General features: G+C 37.8%; 1 protein-coding gene across 1 annotated transcript; it reads right to left on the minus strand.

Annotated features, from left to right (window-relative positions):
- Positions 1–15729: 15729 nt before the first annotated feature.
- LOC131165480 (putative clathrin assembly protein At5g57200) lies at positions 15730–22203 on the minus strand. The gene is made up of 15 exons (XM_058123337.1): positions 22114–22203; positions 21889–21958; positions 21598–21695; positions 21096–21234; positions 20805–20932; positions 20575–20667; positions 20180–20230; positions 19124–19189; positions 18901–18966; positions 18702–18782; positions 18500–18580; positions 17135–17332; positions 16968–17043; positions 16431–16558; positions 15730–16164 (listed from the first exon to the last, which is right to left on the minus strand). Exons 1-15 carry the CDS (start codon positions 22201–22203, stop codon positions 15730–15732), a joined length of 1800 nt encoding a protein of 599 aa, XP_057979320.1.
- Positions 22204–27431: the final 5228 nt, after the last annotated feature.

Here is a 27431-nt window from a genome sequence, read left to right on the forward strand (position 1 = left end):
TGCTTAGGTTTCCGCTGTGATTGACAGGTGTCCCCGTTACCCACGGGTTCAGGTTGACCATTTTATTTGTTATGTTTCATTTTATATTAAGAAATTTGAGGACGTTACAATTGTAAATGACATAACCCTCACCCCCTGACGGGATGATCAATACTGGTGCTGTGACTAGCCTCTGCTTCAATTCCTAAAAACTCTGCTCACAACTGTCGTCTCACTCAAATCTAACATTCTTCCTCGTCAATCGTGTTAGAGGTCTTGATAATGCTAAGAATCCCTCAACGAAACGACGGTAATACCCAACTAGCCCTAAGCAACTCCTGATCTCCTAGACATTTCTCGGTCTAGCCCAATTCACAATCGCCTCAATCTTACTAGGATCCACAGAAATACTATCTCCAGAAATTACATGCCCTAAGAACATGACCTTCTCAAGCCAGAATTCACATTTACTAAATTTAGCATACAACTTCTTTTCCCGTAGCGTCTGCAAAACCTGCCTCAAGTGCGCCTCATGCTCTTCATAGCTCCCCGAATAGACCAGTACATCATCAATAAACACAACAACAAACTGATTTAAATATGGATGAAAAATTCTATTCATCAAATCCATAAATATAGCAGGAGCATTCGTCAAACCAAATGGCATAACAAGGAGCTCGTAAAGCCCGTACTTGGTCCTGAAGGTCGTCTTCAAGACGTCTTCTGCTTTCACTTTTACCTGGTGATAGTTGGATCTGAGGTCAATATTCAAATATACCCGTGTACCCTAAAGCTAGTCAAACAAATCATCTATACGGGGTAGAGGATATTTGTTCTTGATTGTCACTTTATTAATCTCCCTATAATATGCACATCCTTATAGACCTGTCTTTCTTCTTCACAAATAGAACTGGAGCTCCCCACGGAGATACACTGGGTTGTATAAAGCCCTTATCAAGTAGATCTTGCAACTGATTCTTCAATTCTGTCAATTATGCTGGTGTCATTCGGTAAGGTACTTTAGAAATCGGCGCTGTACCTGGAAGTAGATCAATAGGAAAATCTACCTTGCGATCAGGTGGCAAACCTAATAACTCATCTGGGAACACATCTGTAAACTCTTTTACCACCGGTGTGCTAGCAAGTTTCAATTCATTCTCTAACATCTCCTTCATAATAGTCACAAACCCCTGACAACCACTTAGCAGTAGTCTTCTGGCCTGGATAGCTGAAACTAGTTGAGGCGGGGATTGCACTCGCGACCTTATGAACTTGAATTCTGCTCGTCCTAGAGGTCTGAATATTGCTTCTCGTGAATGACACTCTATGCTGGAAAAATTAGCTGCTAGCCAATCCATGCTGAAGACAAGATTTTCCCCTGAATATCAACTGAACAATCCCAAAGCACCCTACTACACTTCATTGCTAACCCAGTCGGCGTAGATACCAATAGTTCAGTATCTAACAACTATGTTTCTACCCCACATAGCCTAGTGCACTCCGAAGACACAAATGAGTGTGTAGCTCCTGAATCAAATAATGCAATAACTTTAAAAGAAAGCATATTAACCATAAATGTCATCACGTCGCCGGCTGTCTCAGCGTCACCCGACGTCAGAGCGAACACTCTAGCTGGAGTCGTATTCCTCTGTTGGCCCCCTTGTGGTGCCTGATAACCTCCCCTATATGGTCTTGGAGTAGAAGCTGCATCTGCGGGTGTAAGACAATCTCGCACCATATGACCCTGCCTACCGCAGCGATAGTAGACAACTCCACCTATTTGAAACTCTTCCCAGTGTCTCCTCCCACAAGTCTGGCAGACTGAAGGACCCCTGCACTGCCTGAACCTCGGGTCCTCCCATCTCCTGCCTCCATCCCCTACCATGGTTTCCTCTCCTCCACTGATTCTGTCTAGGACCCTTTTGATAGCCTGAAGATGCATATCTCTTCTTTTGTCTCTACTCCTCTGCATCCAAATGCTCACCAACCTTTGCCAAGGCTAATCTATCAACCAGCTCAGCGAAATCCTGGATCCATAGCACCACCACCTGCTTGAATATACTCCACCTCAAACCTCTTTCAAACTGCCCTATAACCTCCCCTCTATGGTCTTGGAGTAGAAGCTGCATCTAGGGGTGTAAGGCAATCTCGCACCATATGACCCTGCCTACCGCAGCGATAGTAGACAACTCCACCTATTTGAAACTCTTCCCAGTGTCTCCTCCCACAAGTCTGGCAGACTGAAGGACCCCTACACTGCCTGAACCTCGGGTCCTCCCATCTCCTACTTCCATCCCCTACCATGGTTTCCTCTTCTCCACTGATTCTACCTAGGTCCCTTTTGATAGCCTGAAGATGCAGATCTCTTCTTTTGTCTTTACTCCTCTGCATCCAAATGCTCACCAACCTTTGCCAAGGCTAATCTATCAACCAGCTCAGCGAAATCCTGGATCCATAGCACCACCACCTACTTGAATATACTCCACCTCAAACCTCTTTCAAACTGTTATGCTTTCTTTACCTCATTAGGGACAATATACGGAGTGAAGTGAAAGAGCTTGATAAAACGCGCCGCATACTACTGGACTGATTACTGTCCTTGCTTCAAACTCAGGAACTTTTCCACTTTAGCCTCCTTGACAGTAGCCTGAAAATATCTATCAAAGAACAATTCCTTAAACTGATCCGAAGTCATGGCTACCGGCGTAGTCCTCTACTGCTCTAGCAATCTCACAGACATCCACCACCTCTCGGCCACCCCTGTCAATTTATAGGCGGTGAAGAGGACCCTCTGTTCTTCCGTGCACTGCAACACGGCCAAGACTTTCTTAATCTCCTACGTCTAGTTCTCAGCGGCTGCATGATCGGCCCCTCCTAAAAATGTCAAAGGATTCATCTTCGTAAACTTCTCGATAGTGTATCCATGGCCAACTGATGGACCACCCTGGTTCTTAGAACTCCTAGCGATCTCAGTCATAACCTACCGAGCTACGCTACGAAATACCATATCGGAGTCTATCCCACCTGCACCTAAGGCCCCTGCCCCATCACTACCACTCGTATGGGCACTACCTCCTTCTGGATCCATCCTGAAAACAACAAACGCAACTCAATAATCCTATCCTTATAATTTTACCCACTAAACTTAACCTCTTATCCCAACACTCTCAGCTTATTCCTAAACCCAGTCCTACATTCTAGGAACATAACCCCACAATAATTTACTATGATTTTCTTGAAATCATCACCGCGGGAAAGACACAAAAACCATCACGGAAGTCCTGCCTTTAAACTGTAGAACAAAACCTTAAATCATTTCCTATACTCTCATATCGTTTCCGCTACATTCTAAAGTCTACAGAACCTAGCAACCTAGGCTCTAATACTAAACTGTAACGACCTGCTTACTTTTCACACATTTTTTTCCTTTTAAATAATAAAATACAATATCAACATATCAAATCTAGTAGGTCATAATCAACTTGAACCTGTGGGTACCAGGGATATAACAGACACACAAAATAGAAGCCTAAGCAGCAGGAAACATAAAATCATAATATCATAAACACAAAACCATCCATCTCAACACTAGAGTTACTACATCCATTGTATTTAGGTATATACATCCCAAAAAGAAAGTTCTAGGGACAATTCCCACAAAATCCATCCGTCCCCACCAAAACTTATCCTTCAAAGAGAGCAGATCAAGAGTGCTATCTTAGTGGAGCTTTATCTACTCTCCTATCAGGGGCTCCTGAAATGATCATATAATTAGGGGTGAGATACCTCTCAGTAAGGGAAATAAACTAATACTAGTGTGTGGCAACATGAGTATTTTGTATTATACATAAACCATATAGAAACATATTTAGTAAACTATTATGTCATATATGGGAAAACAAACCTGGTCCGTACACCAGGGGCACTCACACTTCTTAAAACCACATCAACTATCCGTCCTCACGCTACTCCGTACAGCAGCGTTAACACAATATCGTGATGATCATGAACACATAGCAGCGGTACCATGCAAGTGCTAGCCTAAACCAAACCAACCAGGTTCTGATAACATATAACATATAATTAAACTGTGATACATGGATACTTCATACTATTAATTACTAAATCAATATCATCACATCATTTTGCATATATACGTATATAATGAAAATCAACGATTCGTACACCAGTATTTCACATTTTACCATAACTCGTCTCGTACGCCAACAAAACATATTCATAGCTCAGCCCGTACGTTGGCAAAACATATCCATACCATGGCCCGTACACCAGAATATCATATCCATAGCACGACCCGTACGCCGGAAAATCATATCCATAGCACGACCCGTACGCCAACAAATCATATCCATAGCACGACCCATACGTTGGCAATACATGTAAAAATTTTTAGCTCGTACGCCGGTTTTTCATTATAAAAATCCATATTTTTATCATATTCCCAGAAAATAGTATTTCATTATAAATTCTACTCATGCCACACGAGTTAGGTTTCATACATATTTAAATATATAATCTTTTACAGTAGAATTTCCTAAACATAAAGCATATAAAAATATATTTATTTTCCTGAAATCAGATGTTGTAATAACATACATACATTTTCATAAAATAACTAGTTTAGCTTATCCCCTTACCCGAGTCCTGGAAAGCCCCTAAAATAAACAGTCCTGCACCCGCAAGGTTTCCCGTTCAACACCCTGAAAATGATATTTCCCAGAACTAAACTTCAGTATTTCTATGCGTACTACGCTTTCTACAACTATCAGGAAGTCAAATATTGAGTAGAAAGCCTTATCCAGAATCTGGGATGAATTTTGAACTTGACCCATCGACGATCTACTCTAGAAGATGTGTAGAGAACTATCCCAGGAGTGTCGTGGTGGCTTCGGATCGTCGATCCGGCAAAGAACGGACCCAGAAATTAAGAGAGAAAGGTGGAAAACTGAAGGGAGAGAAAAAGGAGAATTCTGCGACGAAATTCTGTCAAAAAATTGCATTTAGGGCTATTTATACTCTGGCCCTCATCGACGAGCCACGTCACCTCATCGACGAGGTCATGAAGGAAGTTCATCAATGAACTCTATTTCTCGTCGACGAAATTCGGAGATGAGAGAATTATCCCTCGGTATTTTCTCGTCGACGAAACGTACCCTCGTCGACGAGCCCAATTGTAACTTCGTCAAAGAACGCAAAGCATTAGTCGATGAGGCCTGTTGCCTCTTTCCTTTTCTTTCTATTATTATTTAAAACATTATAATTTCTCTGGGTCACTGCGCCGGTAGTGAGGTATTTTCCTAATATATTCCCTCAGGATTTGTTGGGACCACCTCTTGATCACGAGTTAGAGGTTATTATTGATCTAGTTCAAAGGACAACACCGATTTCTAAAGCGCCGTACAAAATGGCACCGACAGAATTAAAAGAGTTAAAGGAATAGTTACAAGAATTATTAGATAATGGTTTATTAAGCCTAGGGTGTAACCCTGAAAAGTGCTTGTATTGTTTGTGAAAAAGAAAGATGGGTCGATGATAATGTGCATCGATTACATATTTTCATATTTCCATAAGTTGGCTAAAATAGTAGGGACAATTTAATACTAAATTTAAAATGCCTATAAGAATGTAAGATACTAAGTGGGCAACAATTGGACTCCTATGTTTTGGAGAAATTCTTTATTTCCAGGGAAATGATGTTATCACCATAATCTGGAAACAAACATGAGAATAACATGTCATGGGCATCACATTGCCAAGAATTCCGAAGGATCCTGTGAACCAAATAACACCAAATTGAATCATCTTTAGCAACTTACTTAGAAGAAAAATCATAATGATACTTGGACCTTTAGCAATTTGCTATCTAGAAGGAAAAATCGTACATGCTAGGACCCGGAGTTTTATCTTTTTGCTCTATCCTGTGTAAATTCTACTTGACAATAGGACACCAATTTAACTGCTTAGGCATTGGATCAATTGGGATTTGATTTGTATACAAACTAATGTGAAATCTTTAGTTGTTGTATGCAATTGATTGTGGCTTTTGAAGCCATCTTCAAAATCTAACCCTTCTACCATTAGCAACTCCCTAGCATAAATAAATATCACCCTTTCCTTCCTGGTCCATTTCATATATGATTTATGCTACCAGATAATGTTCGATCACTGATCATAGCTGACTAAACAATTTCATTAGTATTGTATTTTGTACCAAAAACCAAGACATGTGTTTATTACATATTTTTCTAGTCATTGGAGCAAGATCAAGGTTGGCTTGAGTCAGTATACCAGGACTTAGACTTGCCATAATTGCAATCCATGTTTTTCAATGTTTGCCAACATAGGTTAGAAGTTAAGTCTTGAAAATATTTGAAGCGAGAAAAAAATAAATCTAAAAACCAATTTGGTAGGAAAATGATACTTTACCCTGATTTAAAAGTGTAAGCCTATACATTAGTTTGACATTAAAAAGGAATTGGGTGATTAGAATTATAGGGAATGTTTAGAAGCTCATATAATTTTTACTTAAACAAATCACAAGTTATGATGAGAGTTTGAAGCGCCTTTTATACATTTGATCTGATAGGCTAATGATTACACATTATGGTCTGAGATGTCCTAGTAGGTATCATCCTTGATGAGTATGAGTCATCAATACAAGTTCTCTATTTCAAGATGAGGCTAACCAATGGAATGGTTATTTATTTATCCTACACTTAGTTGATTATTCCAAAAGAAAGTAGTACTTGGAGATCCAAATGGAGTGCTTGTGAAAGGATAGAATTTGGGTCTAGGGTTTGTAGCAACAATGAAAGAAATATGTAAGTTAACGAATCTCCAAACTTCTTTACCCATAGGTGATGAATTTTTAGATATTCTTCCTAAATGATTTATCGGGGTTACCTTCAAGAGAAGATTGAGTTTAATATTGATTTGGTGCTAGAAATGGAGCCTATGTCGACTGCTTCATATAGAATGACATTAACTGGACTGAAGCAACTTAGGGTGCAACTAGAAGATTTTCTCGACAAGGAATTTGTTTGACCTAGTATATCATCATAGGTTGTACATGTGTTATTCACTAAGAAACATAATGGGACCTTGAGGCTCTACATTAATTATTGGAAGTTGATTCACGTTACATTAAGAATTGGTATCGACTTCCAGGGATTGGTGGATTATTTGATTAATTGATAAAATCCTAAAATTTTTGAAGATTGATCGACAATTAAATTATCACTAATTAAGATTTGGGAATTACACATCCCAAAGATAGATTTGAGTACACAATAAGATTGCTATAAGTTTCTAGTGTTACCAATTGAGGTTACCAATGCACCTTACATTTTCATGGACAGGATGAATCAAGTTATTCAACCATACTTGGATTAAATTATTATAATTTTTATGGATGATTTTTGGGGTATTCAAAGACTTAAAAAGCATAAATAACACTTGTGATTAATTTTACAAACATTATAAGAACATCAGTTATATGCAAAATAGGAAATATGGGTTCTAGACAACAAATATGAAATTTTTGGGTTATATCATAAACAAAGGATAATAATCTATTGATTCTTTTAAGATTATATCAGTCTTAGATCTTGGAAGACCAGAGATGGAAATTTAAGTTGTCGAGTGATGGTGTTGAAGTAAGGCGTATTAGGACAGAATGTGTAATCCATCAATTTATGTTAGTTACTAGTTCTAATAGGGTTGTTTACAAGATTAACTCCAAACTTAATAGGTTAATGACGAATTTTACTTGGGGTTGTATTCAACAAATTTCGAGGACGAAATTATTGCCTCCTCCAAAAGGGGATCCCGACCTCAGCAGGAATAACGACCTCTACTCCAAATGCAAGCATGAATGGGGTTTCCCTTGTTGTTGTTCGTCGGGTTGTGTGGTATGCCCAAATTATAGATGGGAGCTCTTCCACCCATCTGTCCTATGAAGATTTAAGCTGCGTCTTCAAACTGTGCAGTATCGTACGATTCATGTTTTCCACCTAACCGTTGCTCTGTGGATGTGCAACCGATGCGAATAAAAGTTTTATGGATACGTTGGTGCAAAAATTCTTGAAGCGCTCATTATCAAACTGTCTCCTATGGTTTGTAACTATGGCCTATGGTATTTCAAATCGAAAAACCACCGACACCCACATGAATCGGGTGATGTTTCGCTCGATTATGTGAGCTAGGGCTTCAACCTTTACCCACTTGGTGAAGTAATCAATCCCCACCAACAAAAATTTCTTTTGCCCAGTCGCTTGAGGTTGTGGCCCCAAGATATCCACTCCCCATTGAGCGAAGGGGCAAGAACTGGTTAAGGGGGAGAGAAAACTGGACGGCATGTGTGGTATTCCCGTGCACCATTGGCACTTGTCACACCATTTGACCATTTTGATTGTGTCCTTCCTCATTATGGGTCAGTAGAACCTTTGTCGTAGGGCCTTGTGGACTAGAGCTCTATTGGCCAGATGATTTCTGTATACTCTTTCATGAATTTCTCTTAGCACATATTCTCTCTCTTCGGTACTCAGGCACCGTAGGTATGACACTGTTAAGGATCACCTATACAAATCTTTGTCTATGAGTGTGTACTTTGCCACCCTTTTGTTTACCTTTAAAGACTCCTTCTTTTCCTTTGGTAGGGATCCGTCGTGGAGGTATTGCATCAAAGGAGCTCTCCAATCCCCTTTGCTAACTTCAGTTACCACTAGGTTAACACTGACCTCCTCGTATGAATGTTTTCCGACTCACTTAAAGTAGATGGCGTTCTTCCATTCTGGTTTCGTAGCTGAGGCTAATCTTGCTAGTGCATCAGCCTTTGAGTTCTCCGCCTGTGGCACGTGCTCTATATCAAAATGAGCGAATGCTTTGATGTGTTCTTGGGCTTTGGCTAGGTATTTCTTCATTTTCTGATCCCCAACCTCAAACTCTCCCTTCACCTGCCCCACCACCAATTCGGAATCAGTTGCTACCTGAATTCATGCTACCCCCAGTGCCTCCGCCAATCGTAGCCCTGCTAGTAGGGCTTCATATTCAGCATCATTGTTTGTTGTTGAGAACTCTAATTTCAGTGTGCATAGTGTTCTTTGATCCGTCCGGTGCCATGAGGATTAGCCCTGCTCCCCATCTGGCTGTGCTAGACGACTCGTCAACATGCAATGTCCACACTTCTGATTTCTCTGCCGTTTCGTAGGATTATTCGTTTGTGAAGTTAGCTAGGATCTGAGTTTTGATGGCAAGTTTTAGCTGGTATTGTATGTCTAACTCCCTTAACTCAATCAACCACCTCATCATTCTTCCCGAACTCTTTGGCCGCTGGAGAATCTATCTCAACGGTAAGTTTGTAAGCACAATTATCTTGTGTGCTTGAAAGTAGGGTCTCAATTTTTTAGCAACACAGATGATGGAGAAGGTCGCTTTTTCTGCTGTGTTGTAATTCCTATCGGCCCCATTCAACACTTTGTTGGTGTAATATATGGGTTTATGCTGCTTTTCTTCTTTTATGACTAAGATCGAGCTGACCGCATGTGGAGTCGAAGCCATGTATAGGTAGAGGTCTTCTCCTACTTTCTCCTTTGTTAGTAACGGGGGGGAACCAAGGTACTACTTGAGCTGATCAAAGACTTTACTTTGCTCCTCCCCCCCTCCCAAATTCAAATCCCCCTTTATTTCTTAATGCCTTGAAGAAGGGTAGACCTTTGTCTCCCGAACAGGAGACGAACCTGTTGAGGGAGGCTATCCTTCCTGTCAATATTTGGATCTCCTTCCTTATTCGAGGGGCCTTCATCTCCAATAGCGCACTTATTTTGCCAAGGTTGGCTTCTATCCCTCCGTGCGTCACCATGAAGACCAGAAACTTCCTGCAAAGACACCAAACACGCATTTTGAAGGATTCAATTTCATTTGATACCTGTGCAGCAATTCGAATGTTTCCTTCAGATCCTTGCAGTGCTCCCCTGCTTTTAAGTTTTTCACCAGCATGTCATCTACATATGCCTCCATTGTTTTTATGAGCTGGTCTTTGAACATCTTGTTCACCGGCCTCTGATGTGTTGCACTCATGTTCTTTAACCCGAAGGGCATTACTCGATAGCAATAGAACCCTCTTTTGGTGATGAAATATGTTTTTTCCTCGTCCTCTTTATGAATTGGGATTTGATTATATCTTGAGTACGCATCCATAAAGCTCAGGAGCTCATGCCCAAATGTCGAGTCCACCAGCTTAATCGATGCAAGGAAGAGGAAAGCTATCTTTTGGACATGCCTTATTCAAGGCTGTGAAATCAATACATGTTTGCCACTTTCCATTTGGTTTCTTTACCAGATCTACGTTACTTAACTACTCTAGATAATTGACATCCCTGAAGAATATCGCTTATACCAGTTTCGTCACTTCTTCATCTATCACCTTGGTTCGCTCCATTGCGAAGCTTCTTTTTTTTTTTTTTTTTTTCTGCTTTATAGGCTTATAGTTAGGGTCTACCTACAACCTGTGCTCCATGATTGCAGGGTCAATCCCCGGCATATCTTCGGCTGACCAGGCAAACACGTCTGTGAATTCGTTCAGTAGTTCACTTAGTTCTGCTCTCAAAGTATCGGGCAGGCGACTCTCGATCTGCATGCACTTCTCCTGATTACCATTTATGGGTATACATGTGAGGTCATCATCCAATGTGCTAATTTGAGGGTACTCACCTCTCACCTCTAGATATTCCACAGTCAAGGTCTCCTTTGCCTCCATCTTACCTTTTAACGCCATCACATAGCAAACTTCGGGTTGCTGCTTGATATCCCTTAACCATCCTTGTCCCATGTAGAGTAGGGAATTTCATCTTTAGGTGATACGTGGACGTTATAGCTCAGGCCGCATTGAGTGAGGGGCGGCCTAGTATGATGTTGTATACCGATGGCTGATCGACCACTAGGAAATTCGTCAACGAAGTGATTTGTTGTGGGGCTGTCCTTATTGGTACGGGGAGTGTAATTGTTCCCATGAGATGCACTATGTCTCCTCCAAATCTGACCAAGGGGGTGGAGATTGGTTTTGTCATGCCCCAAACCCGGTAATGGGACCCAGGGGTGAAATAGTAACCTAACCTATCCATGTTCCATACAAAACATCCATACATAGGATAATGAATGAGGGTCCAACCCCATGAGGTTCCCAGGCACCCTATACACAACAACAGAATATAAGCAGTGGAAAATGGTCTTTCTATACACATCCAGTACCATACCAGAGTCTATACAAAAGGAAATCTAGGTCCATAATACAAAACACAACCCGGATGTCAGCCAAAACCACTAAAGACCACCCGATACAGTCCTAGTACTTACCCAAGTACCCTTCGCAGTACACCGACCCCTACGTTCCCAACTCAAAGGACGCTAGTTCTGGTTACTCGAAGGACCTAAAAAATATGTACGTACAGTAAGGGTGAGACACCTCTCAATAAGGCAGATACATGTTATATCGGTGAGTGGCATTTGAGTATTATCATGACATCAAAACATACACAGTTAAATGCAATTCTAGTACTTTCACAAAAAAGTTTCAAAACAGTGCATACATGAACACACACATGATCAAGTAACCCGGTGTCGTCACACCCTTCGACCCAAAGCCAGCCCGCAATACCCGGCGTCGGCCTGTAGTCGACTCGCGATTCACGGCTTCCCCGGCACATGGCGAAGCCCAAGCTTCCATGGCATCGTACTGGTACAAATTGGTGGATCCACACCCTTCAGTGATCAGCCGATAGGGCTCACACCCTCGGATATAGAGTCGGATACTCTTTCAGTACCTGGAACAACTTGGAACCTAGTTCCTATTGCATTTCATTTTAAAACACAACCATGCATGCTCATATAACCAAACAAACCACACCCATTTGGTAATCCATAAATCATGAATTTTCAAACATTCACTGTTTAACAAAGTCAAGGCATGACCATCCCTAACACAGTACATAAGATAATATACCAAAGGTTTTCCAACAAAACTAAGGAATGCAGCCCAGTACCCCCTTTTCCCCAAAAACTGTTACATGAAAGACCCATAATTTTACCTGTTAGATTTCCCCAAATGAGTAACCAAAACACACACAGGACCGTGAACCACAGTTCTACCGAGTCCAATTTAAAAAATAACCGACATAAACTGAATGCTCATACCTTTCCCCAAATGACAAATCCTGAACTCCAAGGCCCCTAAACCGCGAACCTAGTTCCAAAACCTACGTACCACAATACAAAATATGCTCACAATTATATCTTCTACATAACTACCAGATCAGAATTGAAAACCGAGCCTTACCTCGATTTCGAGCCAAAACCCGAGAATACCCAAAACAACCTTCCGATTCATAGAACTTGTAGAGAATCCTTTCTTGATCCTTGTGGTAACATCGGATCAGTGATTCCTATAACGTATGATGTAGAAATCTAGAGAGATAGAGAGTAGGTTGAGTTTCTAAAGAGATAGAGAGAGAATTTGAGTTTTCTTAGCTGAGAAGTAATGAAAATATCTATTTATAACCCTTTGACCCGGCCACTCCTCATCAATAAGACTCTACACTTCATCACTGAGAACCACAAAGACTTCATCGACGAACTTTGGCTTCATCGATGAAGCTTGCTTAATTACCAACTTACCCCTCTCTTAATTAATTAATTCCCTATATCACGTTTTGAGTTCTTACAGGTTTGACGCATTCCCTACCGATCTTCATTCCCTCGAGCACCGACCAGAATATAATGCTGGCAGAGCTCCCGTTGTCTATCAGCATGTGCCTCACTTTGTAGTTAGTCACCAGAAGGGAGACTACTAAAGCGTCGTCGTGGGGTTGCTGTACTCCTTCTTCATCTTCGCTATCAAAGGTGATAGCATCGTCTTGTTTTTGTCTTTTTCCACTTGGCCCCCTTTTCTCCGTCAAGAGTACCTGTTTAGCATACCTTTTTTGAGCACCTCTGCTGTCTCCGCCACTAGCGGATCCTCCAAAGATCACAAAGATTTCTCTTACGATTTGTTCCTCTTTCTTGTCCTTGTTTGGCCTTTTCTGCTCACGAGCTTCCCCTTGACGATCCCCCTTCTTTATGAACCTCGACAGGTGGATTTTTTTTTTTTCATCAAGGCTTCAATTTCATTCTTCAGTTGAATACACTTTTCTGTATCGTGCTCGTGATCCCTATGGAACTGACAGAACTTTGACATGTTCTGTTTATATGAGGGTGTTTACATAGGTTCGGGCCATAAGACGTACTCTTTCTTTCTTATGTGCATCAACACATCGGTTCCTAGTGAGTTTAGGAGGGTATAAGTAGGGAACTTACTAGGTTGCCCTCTCACCTTAGAGCTGGCATGCAGCGTGCTATTCTCTTGCCTATTCATGGGTCTTGAAGGTTCACCAAGCTCCATACTACCCTTCCTTTTCAACTTGATCCAATTTCCTTTAGTATCCATCATTTCTTCCAGGTTGATACACTTCTGTGCTTTGGTCATCAGTTCTCCCATATTAGCCGGTGGCTTTTTCCCCAATGAGAATAGGAAATTTTTCGGCTGAAGGGCCGTGGTCAGAGTTGCCAAAGCCACCCCCATGTCCAGGTTGCGGATCTCTAAGGTCGCGGTGAGGAAACGATGCATGAACTTTTTTAGTGTCTCTCGTTCTCCCTAAACCATGCTCATTAGATGAGCCAACATTTTAACGATTCTACGGCTATTGAGGAAATGACCGGTGAAAAGCTGCTCCATCTCCGAGAAGGTGCCGATTGATCCAAGCCGTAGGTTTCGGAACCAATCCTTAGCACTACCTTTAAGGGTGGCTACAAAGGCCTGGCACATGATGGCATTAGGTGTGCCCTGCAATTGCATCAACACCTTGAAGGTGTCTAGATGATCGACCAGGTCAGTTAAACCCTTGTGCCTTTCAAAGGTCGGCATTTTGAATTTGCTGGGCAGTGAGACCTCCATCACTTCTTTGGTGAATGGCGGCTCCGAGGATCTTAGAGAGGATTCCCCATAGAAGGCGTTGGTTCAGCCCTCTTTCATCATCTTCTCAATTTGGTCTATCTTCTTAATCCTTTCCTTTGTTGATCTTTGCTCGTTGACTCCTATGCAGTTCGCGTCTTCCACCTTCTTAATGAGGTTAGTTTTTTCCTCGCTCTTCTTTAGTTTCTCTTCTTGCTTAGGTGGGCTGGGGCTAACTTATTGTTGGTGGGGGACCTGCTCTTCCTGACTCTTTTGCTGCAAGAGTGTTGAACATATCCTCCATTTTCTTTTGGAAGGCAAGAAATTCCTCCTTGGTGACCCCCGAGTGTTCTACGGGTGTGGAGTGAATGGACTGGGGTGATTCTTTTCTAGTGGCAGGGCCAAAGCTTGAGCTGTGAGTGGTTGCCATTATTTGAGTGTCGGCGGTCAGGGGCAGAATGAGCACCTCTCAGAACTGGTTCCCATAGACGACGCCAACTGTTGTGGGATAAAAATGGTGATGACCTGCAAGACTGCTATCCGACTTTCGATGACCTGAAAAGGGTGAAAGCAAAACAGGCTTGGAGGACCTAGGGTGCACTCTAGGGGACCACTTCAATGTTTAAGTAAGGGGAATGTTTCAAAGAGGTTGAATGCAACAGCAAAGGTGAGTCAAGAATAAGATACCTCCGCTTGTTTGCGTTCCCCTCTTTATAACAGCGTGGGTTGACCCTTGAGGTGATTCGTCTTTATGACGTGGGGGTGTGGATTGCTCTCGGGGTCATAAAGTGTCAGTGTGTATCACTCCGAGCGTTTAAGGCGCCAGCGTGGATCTCTCCCTTCTTTATTGAGTTGGAGCTGATTGCTTTCGTTAGAAGGTCTGACTTGGGGAGTGATTGTTAGGTGTTGACTCTCTTTTTGTTAACTGATATAATATTTTGGGCATATCAGTGACGACTCCATTGGACCATTTATTGACTCATTTCTCACCATATGTATTACCCGTTTGCATTGATGTATAATTTGCCACTCAATCAAAGTGATTCAAAGATTCAACCTCCTTTTCGGGAGTTGACCCTTCAAGACATTGCAACAAAAAATTATAAAAAACAAAAAATCATATTCTTACCCCCAAAAAAACATCAAATTTAGATTATATGTTTATTATTATTTAAAACATGTGAAAGCCACTCCACATGTGAGACATATGCCTATAGCTAGTTTACGAAAAAGTAAAAAAAAAAGAAAATATTTTTAGCACAAACTATTTACACATGTTTTTTTGAAGATAATATGCACAATTTTTTTACATTAAAAACTTTTTTCCGTATGAAATATAAGTTTTCCTGAAGTTAAAAAATTTTATTTATAATATTTGAATTAATAATGTTGTTTGAATTTATTACTTGTAAATTGTAGTATGAAATTTGTAAGCTGACCTCTATGAGTCACTTAAATTCATAGATTAAATTCATTTTCGCTATTTCTCAAATCTGTAGATCCTCAAAACTATTATATTTTAAAGAAAAAAAAAAGGTTGTTTTTCTTGGTGTGAATCTGAATAAAGAAAGAAATAGTACCTCCATGTTTCAAAATTATGGGAGTTGGTTTCCTAGGAAAATAATAATACATTTATAGTTTACAAACACACAAAGTTAAAGCTTCTCAAACTTCAAAGACAACAAATGAACAATGAACCTACCCCAAAGAATAAAAAAATATAACTAAACCAAAGAGAAAAATGACTTCTAAAGTAGATTGTGGTTTCCATGAGGCATCGATGTTGCACTTTGTGGGAGGCTATGAAATGGATCTCCAAATGGGTTACCAGAACCCAATTGTTGCAGTTGTTGTTGAGGATACTGGGGTAGCTGATATTGGTTAGGTACCATCATCATTTGATGGTGGTGGTGTTGCTGCTGTTGCTGCTGCTGCTGCTGCTGCTGCTGTAGTTGTGGTTGGTAGAGCATCATTTGCTGTTGTTGTTGAGCCATCATTGCTAGCTGCACATTAGGTGGGGGTGCTATGTTGTTTGACAATAAAAATGGGTCTCGTTGATCGAACGGATTTTGTTGCATGGAAATTCCACTATATCCATAGCCTGCATTCTGTAATTGTAATTGTCTCCTAGAAGCCTCATCATCATACAAGCTATCAAGTAATAGCTTATTAAATCCGCCAGCCTAAAACAAAAAACCAAACCTTATTTGTACTCAAATATATATGTTGAAATTATGATTTGAAAACACACAGAAAAATTAGCTAGCTAGTTGAGCACAACACTTCATAACCTTATAATCCAACAGGCTTTGGATTAGTGTGTAGGTCAACCAAAATTCTTTTGTTCCTTAGTATTCAATTATCTAGTTAAGTAGAACTGATGTGAAAAATATTGTAACCATATATGAGAATACAAATTAGAAATTTAGATGAAGTGAAGGAAACTCACCAATTTGCTTTCCGTCAAGTGGGTAGTATTGTTGCTTGGTGTAGAGACTAATGCTAGCTCCCATCCTGATGAATTTGATCCAACTAATTCATTTAATCCGCGAGTTGTTGAAGATGGTGGATCATTACCTGTATAGTTTTTTTTTTTTTTGAAATATGAGAAAAATTAAATCGTATCATCAACATATGTTTATTTTCTAGTTTTGCCTAGTATAATTCAATCAAGATGAATTGCATCTTTTAAGATTGAAATTTTTTCTTTTAATCCATTGGAGGCTTGTGCTACGCAACATAAAAGTAGCATATCTACCATTCTATATTTCTTTCTACCCCCTTCTGAGGTTAGAACCTGAGACTTCAACATGAAAGTGTCAAACTTCTATCTATTGGGATTTCCTATAAGGAATAAATCTTTAAGATTTTACTATATATGTGAGAAGGCATCCAACATCTTTATGGGTGTCGATGCAATTAAATGTTGAGAATATTCTACGCATATTTTCATTAATTTCTGACAAACAAAGAACATGTAACCTACCGGGTGGAACTATGGCAAGAGCCATTGCATTGCTTTCTTCTAGTTCAATGGCACTAGGATTAATTTCATTTAAACCCTGCAATGCAAGCATATATGCCTTAAAATTTTTAAGAATATTGTTAGAAATTCAAAGAGGATGCACAAGATGAAACACATTTGAAGCTAACCAAAAAGTCTCCAGTGTTTGTGGTTGATATCAATGGTGAAGGTTGATCAGCCTCCTCCGTACTCTTAGCCTCGGGTTCTTCTGTAACTAGATCCACCAATTCTTTCTCACTTTCAACTTCTTCTTCAACTTGTTTTACACTTTCTAAATGGGCCGGTTGTTCGAGTTTTTGAGGCTGTTGATTTCGCTCTCGATATTCCTAGAATTAATTAGAAATACATATGATATTAAAATCTTCAAAGCCAAGTTAGAGCCTTCCATCTATTTTTCAAATACAAAAGAGACGATGAAATTTCATGGAGAATGATTTAATAAAAGATAAAAACTCACAATTTCTTAAATAAGAAGGGAAATATTTTAAAGTAAATTTTAATTTAATAATTTCTAATAAATTTTCATTTAATAATTTTTAAAAATTTTAAATTAATTTTTTTTTGAAATCTTCTCAAAATTTAAGTCTGCTTAGCTATAGAAAACTATTTTCATTTTCTATTTCCAAATTTCCATATAATTATGAGAATACCATCTTGCTTTCTAGTTTTCCATGATTTATATGAAATATAGAAAAAAAAAAAAACAATATTTTTAAGAAAAAAATTTAACTTTTTCTAAAAAGTGGAAAATTTTAACATTTTTATAATTATTTGAAAATTTGAAAATGAAAAAGTAAATTTATTTTCCACTAGAATAAGACCTAAAAAAGTTGGAGCAAACTATTACTCGAAGAAAATTTAACAATAAAATTTTCATTCGAAAAAGATTTAGACTTCACTGGAAACCATTTCACCATAATTCTTGAATTAAAACACTTTGGAAAAAATTTTACAACAAAAAAAGAAGTTATATGCCAAAAATGAATGAAAGAAAGTTTTTGCCATCCTACTTGATGACAACAATTTAAAATTACCTTACTTGCTGCACAATTATCTTTGTCAAATTTTGGCTGCAATAGCTTCTCATTTATCTCATTGTCATCAAATTTTGTGCTTTCATAAAGTTTTTATAAATTATACAAAAATAATAAATGAGAATGAATTTAGAACATTTTTTCTTGAATTTTGTCATTCTATAAAAGGTAAAAAAAAGGGAAATAAAATTATAAAAAGATTATTTATAGAATAAATGCTAGTTTCAAAATTAGTATCACATATTGCATGCAATTAATTTTATATCAAAACTAATAACCTTCTTAAAACTTTGTATCTTAGTCATGTCTTAGGTAGACAAGGGCTTGTGTCTACCGGGAACATGACTATTGTACAATGCTTGAGAACCTAATAAAACCCTATATATTTATATAGTTCAATGATTCACACATAACCGTAGTAGAAAACCAAAAGCATAATAGGTGAGTGGATCTCCTCACCAATCTCCTACTTGAAACAGAACCGATTTGAGGTGCTTCTTTTATATATTCTTCCATTGTTGCGAGAAATGAAGGGGGTGGCTGTTCCATGTAAGATAAAAAAATTAAAACATATGTTGTAGAAATAGAAATATTACGTATGTATATATGTATGTATATAGTAGTTATGCATTTTATATATAGTTTGAGGATAAGGAAATACCTGTCTCAATGTTGGAAATTGAAAGCTCCTAGCTAGGTCCAAACCTTTGCAGAATTCATAAAAGTCGGCAAGATTTTCAGCCTATATGTTAGGGAAGAAAATTTAAGCAACGCATTAAGCAGATTATCAATCTTAACACAACCATTATGAAGGCCAAAACGGATATATATCCAGAGAAAAGAATGATAGTAAGTTAAACCTGTTGGCCAGCCCTTTTGTAGATATTGAGAGCTTTAATTGCATCATGTCTTGTCATGTCAAAGAACTGTATATAAAAGCCATGCAAACTCACACTATATCAGAAGAAAAAGTTGTTTCGGTGCTGGTGACCTAGCTCCTTTTTTTTTTTTTCTCTTCTGCCAAACAGAGGCATGTATATATATATATATATATATATATAAGAGCTTAACAAAGAATGATACCATGTCCACAAGATTGATAATCCCATCATTGATAGCACAATATATTTTAAAGCTCTCCTTCAATACCTATAGAGCCAACATTTGTATTAAAATTCTTGAAATAACAGAAAATTGAATATACACTAATATTCAAAATATTATAGAATGAAATACAATTGTCTTTAATTCGTATATGTCATCTATTTCCAACAGTATAAAATAATTTAAAGATAACACGTGCTCATTCCATAACAAAAATAATTTTTCATATATGTTTTTTGAGACCCAAAAAAAAAAAAAAAAAAAAAAGAGTTGGCAAACTACCCTTTATAATGAAAAAGAATTAAATGAGTGCTGATGAAAAATAGAAAACAAATCTTGAAATTGTTGAAATAAACTTTTGTGAGAGGGACACAAATTAAGTCACTCTTGGGAGGCTGCATGCATACCCCATTGTTTTTCTAGTCTCAATTAATCATGCATAAGAAGCTATATGCTAAATCATCTTCCATAATTGAAGTTGGCAAGAAGTCATAGTTCACAATACTATCATAACTGTTAAATAATTTATATATATATAAAATGTTTAGACAATGAAAAAAAGGTTTTGACTTTCAGTATTAAGAAGGAATAGGTCATACGTTTAAGACTAAAAAATATTAGAGAAAGAAAAGAAATATATAAAAGAATCCACATATTCATATTCAGTCATTAAAAAGAGTGATAAGAAAACAAAATATATAGTTAATCAATAAACAAAAAAACTAATCTTTATATGTCATTAATACTTAATTTTTTTAATTTTTTTTGTTATATCAAAACATATTTTTAGTGAAATAGATCGATTTTCCTTTGTACTTTCTTTTTCTTTGCTTTTTTTTTTTTTTGAAACAAAATGCTCGATGTGAATGAAGTTATAAAGTTTGTTCCCTATTAGAAAATAATTAAATACATGTATTCCATGCATACTGCACATACATACATTAAGAACGCTCTATGTATTTTAGGTAGCAGCATTGCTATGGCCATGCAAATGATAACAAAATTTCAACAAGAAATAGATTGTCATACGCATACCAAAGCCAAGGCATATTGAATTAGATAGTTGTTGAAAGCCCCTCCTTCAGGCTGCATAACTAGACCAAATTAGAGAATTCGTGTGCCACACAAAAGGACAGAAGGTAATAATTTGACAAAAAGATAAAGAGCTTTCTTATATTTCAAAAATATCACAAGCCAGACCTTCCTTAAGATTTGTCAAAAAGATACAAGTTTTCCCTAAAAACACTTATCCTTTTACAAAATTCAAGAGGACATTTGCATCTTTTTTCCAAGCCTTTTGCTAAATCTCTAGAATTCTTGCAATCTCAGGAGAGGTTCCTGAAATTTTTGAAAAATCTCAAAGAAGATCATTGGCTTTTTGTTAAATTTTAAAAGAGGTCAATGTCTTTTGCCCTTATTATTCTTGTAACCTGGCAACTAATAAGGCGGTAGAGAAGCTGCTGCAATGCAGGAAGTTGTTCCAAAAGCTCTTCACTACTTGAAAGTCGTGTCCTGCTATGCACCTATTATAAACATGCAGCAGTGTGAGTGTGAGGTGTTGTCACAAGGTAGAGGCATGGATGGGATTAAGGGCTAAGGCATATATATATGTATATATAAACTTAATTCAAGAGCTATTTGAAGCAAAGCAGCAGAGCACCTTCGTTCCTCCTTGTGACACCTTTGTCAAACGCTCTGCCTCAATGTCATATGTCAAAATCCTGAAGCACTCCAGGCGCTCCTCCAAAAACAGTGCATATGTTCGAATCCATCCGGAGCAATCCCAAGCTACGTGAAGATGTATTAGTCCACAAAACACTAAACAAATCTGCTACCATATATGTATATATACCAAAAAATGAATTGCGTCCCTAGCTTGTTAATTAGCCTATGGCAAAAATATATATATATATTTCTAATTAGTGTCAAATGTTGGCCTGATTTAACTTACCAAGAGGGCTCGATTCATCTTTAAAGTTTGTTATTTGGAGAACATGTCCTCTATTTGAGTAGTTTAAGAGCTCCTCTCTAAAGGTAGGATCGCCCTCTCTCAATGTTCTATGAATAACTATCAGCGTCTTTATAGCAACCTGCAAGCAAGCGCGATGATAAAAGACTAGAAAATTGGGAGCTAATTCTTTTGACTTTCCCAACAAAGAGAAAAATATTTGAGAATATGTAAGGAGGATTGTATGTTGGAAATTCTCGTTCTCTATGGTGAGATGTCGTTTCATACTTAGACTTTTACATCTCAAAGACCTTGTATATAGCAAGAAATCATTTGAATTTCCTTTCTGATGAATGTGTTTTCTTCGTTTAAAGAAGACATCAACGTAGGAAGGCTAGAAGCATAACTAAATAAATACGTATCAAATTCCATCTATAGTCTATAATTAAATAATTTGTAACCAAAAGATGTGAAAAAAATTTTAAATCATGAAGAAACACATTACAATCCAGCTTCTTGTCTTTGACAATCTCCTCGAGAGTGCATGAATGCAATAGGCTACATCTGCTCGTGGGCGAACCACTGCCGTTGCGGCAAAGATTTCTAGGAGAAATCAACATTTATGTGAGAAAGACTAGGGATACATATTTGTTTGTTAATGTGAATAAAGGCGCAAATACGGGAAAACAAGAATAGAGAACAAAGTATTTCTATAGAGGCCCTAGACCTCAATTCAAATTCAAGAAACTCACAAAATCAACAAATAAAATGAATAATTCAAAAATAACATACTCACTTCTTACATGTCGTTCTTTTGGGGGAGACTCTACGTGATTAGTCGCTTTGACGATCGCTATATCCAATTCCTTCCATGAAGACATAAAAGATTGTTAAAAAATAATAGATAAATAAACAAATTAAACATGAAAATCAAAACCCAATAATATAAACATAAGAGCATTAATGAGCTAAGTTAATTCTATATAAATTGAATGACAAAAAAAGGTACATGTGAAGAGACCTTGAATTCGCTATTGACCTTTGCAAGGCCAACCTTGGTAGAGTCCTTAAGTGCACCATACGCTTTCCTAAAACTTTGAAATGTGCCCATAAATCGAAAACCTTGTAATTATTTTGGCAAATGTTTGCAATAATAATTGAAGAAAAACAAAGAGAATAAGAAAAAGACAATGAAGATTGAAGGAGAGGATGAGATGTTCTTCTCTGGTTGTAGCTGTGTTCTTCGATCAAGAAAAGAAAAAATTAATCTCTCCTCTCTCTCTCTCTCTCTCTCTCTCTCTCTCTCTCTCTCAAGTTTCTCTCTCCTCTTTCTTTCTTTTCTGTCACCTAAATCTACGCAACAAGAAGGGACCAATGGCTAGTAACGAGGGTACCTTGGTCATTTGGCAATTGTTCTTGGCTAAAAAATCAAAGATTTGACTCGAGAATGCGAAAAAGGTGTTATTTGTCATGTTTCTCATAAATTACCTAAATGTCCCTCTTCCATTTCTATTTCTTTTTCTATATATGCAAGAGCGTTGTGGTAATCTAGCAAATGGCTAGCTGATTTGGATGATGGTGGAAAGAGCGTTGTATTTGTCCATAATAATGAGTAAGAAAAATATTTATTAGCATTCTTGACGTAGGTAATCAAGATAGGGAAGGATGAAATGGTAATTGTAGAGTCCATTTTGTCAAAATTCTTTTCATTTTATCTAATATTATTTATTTCAAAAAATAAAAAAAGAAAGCATGATCCTTTTGAATTAATATCGAGTCTTGGTCATTTTCACTCGTGCTTTTTTTGAATTTGCTTTAGTTCACACATTTTTTGTCCCGTAGTTCATTTCCTCTCCTATTCATATTGTTTTTACTCTCTCCTATCCTCATTGTTCATTTTTATTAATTTATTGTTATTTTATTATCGTGCCCCTACTTGTCATGAAACCATAGTTTATTTTATATTAACGAAGTCCAAAAATTATAAGAAAAAAAGGCTTTCTTTATTGTGTAAAATTTTAAACTTTTTGGTGGTGCTAGTAAAAAAAAAAAAAGTTTAGAAATAAAATTTATTTCCTTATTTTGAGTGATCTTATATATATTTTTTCTTTTTAATTATCTACGCATCTACATGTATCGTACAATGCGCCATGCAAGCCCTCATGGCCTCATTCGCATTCAACTTTAAGGATAATGAACGAAAACCAAAGGCAATGATGAACATTCATTAGTTTACATTTACAAATATAGTTTTTAGAACACAAAACAAACAAAAAAGGAGAGATGAAATAAAACAATATGGGAAAATAATAATGGACAAAACAGAAAAAATAAAAATAAAAATTGTATGGAGCTCTCTCTCTCTCTCTCACCTTTGTTCTAGTAGACCTATTGACACCAAAATGCACCCTCAAACAGTTACATAGCCACCCTTAAAATAAAACATAATAGCCATCCCAACCCTCTTCCAATATTACATTGTGGTGGTAATGCAAAACAGCAAAAAAAAAAAAAAAAAGGCTCCACAAAATTAAATTGAAAAGCAAAAAATATAAATTGAACCAATTAAATAAAGGTGAAAAATAAAATTTAAAAAATTTCATATGGCCTATTGCCCACCCATTTCCTTTTCTAATCATGTGAGAAGTCGAAAGAGCCTACACCATACCAAAACGTAAATTAAATGCAAAAAAAATTAAAACCACCACAGGTAAAAAATAGTATTTTAAATGCTTAAGAACAACATTTAAAAGAATGTAGTTCAAATTAGACCAAGAGAAAACAAAGAAGAAGAAAAAATAAGACAAAGAAAAAGACATTAGAATTGATCAGTGCAGGAAAACACAAAGAGCGTGCAAGAACATGCATGTACTCCCCTTATCCTTCCCACTTTCCTCCAACACACACACTCACATATATATTTGCACACACATGAAAATATGTGCAGAAGTCCTTCACCAATATTTGTGTTGGAGATGTGACTCATATTTGAGTGGAATGCATGCACTGAGAAAGCACAGTGATGCAAAAAACAAGGAAGGAGGTTGTAGGAGGAAAACCTTCGACGGTTGCATCAACGATTTTGTTCGGCATAGGTCATGGAATTTTAATCGCGAGATCAGTAGATTGGAAGATCTGGAAGATTTTCCTTTGGTATTTACTACAGAAGGATTTTAGATAGTCTCCACTACAGAAGGATTTTAGATAGTCTCCATGCATTCTGTACACATAGGGTTTGAATATATACAATATTTTGTAACCCTTGATGTAAGCTTGAGGTTTTGATAATGAAAAATCAGTCGCTACTCCCGTGAACGTAGGCACGTTATCAAACCATATAAATTTTTGTGTCATTGATTTATTGCTTTCCTTTATTCATTGTGATTGATTGCTTGTTCTATATATTCATCATTGAGTGCTTGCATTACTTGTTCCAGATTGATTCAAGTTTTTGAGTTTCCACTGCATATCAACAATTGGTATCAGAGCTATTGGTTCGCAACGACTGGGATTTCTTTGGCAAAGTTCGAGATTGGTAAGTTTGATGGGATGAGAAATTTTGGAATTTGGAAGAGGAGGGTTAAGGACGTGTTAGTGCAGTAAGGTATGGTGAAGGCACTATACGGAAAACAGTCGGAAGGCATAGACTACACGATTTGGAAGGAGTTGGAAGCCAAGGTTATGGCTACTATTAGGTCATGTTTGGCCGATGACGTGATGTATCACATCATGGATGAGGAATCATCAGCTTCAGTTTGGCTGAAATTGGAGAGCCGGTACATGTCCAAGTCTTTATCGAACAAGTTGTATCTTAAGCAAAGATTGTACGGGTTTAAGATGGCAAAGGGTTCGGACCTGAATCAACACATCAACATATATGATTAGATCATTAGCGATCTGAAGTGAGTTGATGTGAAGTTCGAAGATGAAGACAAAGCATTGACACTGTTGAATTCCCTAGCTACATCTCCAACGTACGAGAATCTGGTTACGACTCTGATATGGGGGAAAGAAACCTTGGAGTTGGAGGATATCACGAGTGCCCTATTGGGTTTCCATCAAAGGAAGAAGGTCGGTGACAATATTAATCAAATTGAAGGGCCCATGGTGAAGGATAATCAGGATCGTGGAAGGAGCAAGTTCCAAGGTGGACCGAGTAACAAGAGGGCTCGGTCCAATTCTAGGAAGAGGAAGGATGTGCAATGTTTTTAGTACAGGAAAAAGAGCCACATAAAACCCAATTGTCCAGAGAGGAAGAAGGGGAATGCTGAAAACAACGATGGTTATTCAAACTAGGGGTGTACACGGTTCAGGTTGGTTCAGTTTTGACCCAAACCGCTAACCGAACCAAAAAAATTGATTTTCAAAATAAAACCAAAATCGAACCGTACACCAATGATTTTAAGTAACCGTAAACCAAATTTTTACGGTTTGGCTTAGTTTCAACTCAAATTTTAATATAAAATTTATACTTACAAATCATAATTAAAAATATGAAAAACCAAGAGCTCAACCCAAATCGTGCCCATCTGAATGTAGATAGTTCCTATGGGTCATCCACAGAACCTCAATGGTAGGTTTACTCAATGCAATGCAAGAATGGAATTTTATATGAAAAGGGAGGGACCTTGTATTCTTCTCCCAACCAATGTGGGACAAATATTCGGCTCCACCACCACATCTAAACCCTATGATTCACACCAGATAAAATGTAAAAAATAGAGAAGATAAACAAGAAAGCAAAGTAATCATAAGGAAATTAATGAAACTAGACCGGGGGGAATTAATTAGCAAAAATGGAGGGAATCGAGAAGAAATTGAACAAAAAATAGATTTGAAAATAAAAAATTACTGAAATGGGAGGTATGAAGAGACATAGATGGAATTTACCTTTTTTCTTAGCAAGAATTTGGAGACCGACCAAGGATGGAATGTGACGACCTACTTAATTTCTACATTTTTTTTAAAATAAAATCAATATCACAAATCCCAGATCAGCAGATCATAATCTACCTGGACCCGTGGGTACTAGGGATACATCAGAACACATAACGGAAGCCTAAGCAGCAGGAAACATACAATCACAATATTATAAATACGAAAACAACCATCACATTACCATAAACACCAGAGTCACTATAACTACTGTATTTCAGTATATACATCCCAAAAACGAAATCTAGGAACATTTCCCACAAAATCCAACTGTCCCTACTAAAACTTACCCTTCAAAGAGGGCAGACCAACAACACTAAATCAGCGGGGCTTTTCTCGCTCTCCTATCTGGGGCTCCTGAAAAGTTTATAAAATGCTGGGGTCAGACACCTCTTAGTAAGGGAAATAAACTAATACCAATGTGTGACAACATGAGTATTCCGTGTTATACATATACCATACAGAACATATTCGGTAACTGTTATATCAAATCTGGGAAAACATATATATTATTAAAACATAGCAGAACATACTGCATTTCCATAAACATATTTCATCTCATATAATAATAATATAAAAAAAAAACATTCCTGGTAGGTTAGCTGGCTGTTGTCATGTATTACCCCCACATGATTGGGTTGTGTGGCCCGAAGGTAGGACCTGATAATGGTTGGTCGACCACTGCCAAGTCAAAAGTATAGTTTGTAAGTCTAATGGGTCTGCCATACCTGGTCCGTACACCAGGGGTGCTCACACACTTCTTATAAACCACATCGACCATCCAATCTCATACCACTTTATACAACGACATTAACACAAATATCATGATCACGAAGACCATGGACACATAGCAACGGTACCTTGCAAGTGCTAGCCTAGACCAAGCCGACCAAGTTCTGATACCATATAACATATAATGAAACCATGATACATGGATATTTCATATCATTAATTTTGCATATATACGTATATCATGAAAATTATCAGTCCGTACGCCGGTATTACACATTTTATCATAGCTCGGCCCGTACATCGGCAAATCATAGCACAGCTCGTACGCTAGCAAATCACATCCATAGCTCGGCCCGTACATAGACAAATCATATCATAGCACAGCCCGTACGCTGGCAAATCACATCCATAGTTCGGCCTGTATGTTAGCAAATTATATACATAGCTCAGCCTGTACGCTGGAAAATCATACACTTAGCTCAATCCGTACGTCGGTAAATATATATATATATAAATCTTGGCCCGTACGCAGTTTTCCATTATAAAAATCCGTATCATTAACACATTCCCAGAAAACAGTATTTCATAATAATTTCTACTCATGCCACACTAACAGGTTTTTCATATATTCAACATACCATCATTTTCAACAGTGTTTTCTCAAATATAAAT

Source organism: Malania oleifera, chromosome 10, assembly GCF_029873635.1.
Source record: "Malania oleifera isolate guangnan ecotype guangnan chromosome 10, ASM2987363v1, whole genome shotgun sequence".
Classification (NCBI taxonomy): Eukaryota; Viridiplantae; Streptophyta; class Magnoliopsida; order Santalales; family Ximeniaceae; genus Malania; species Malania oleifera.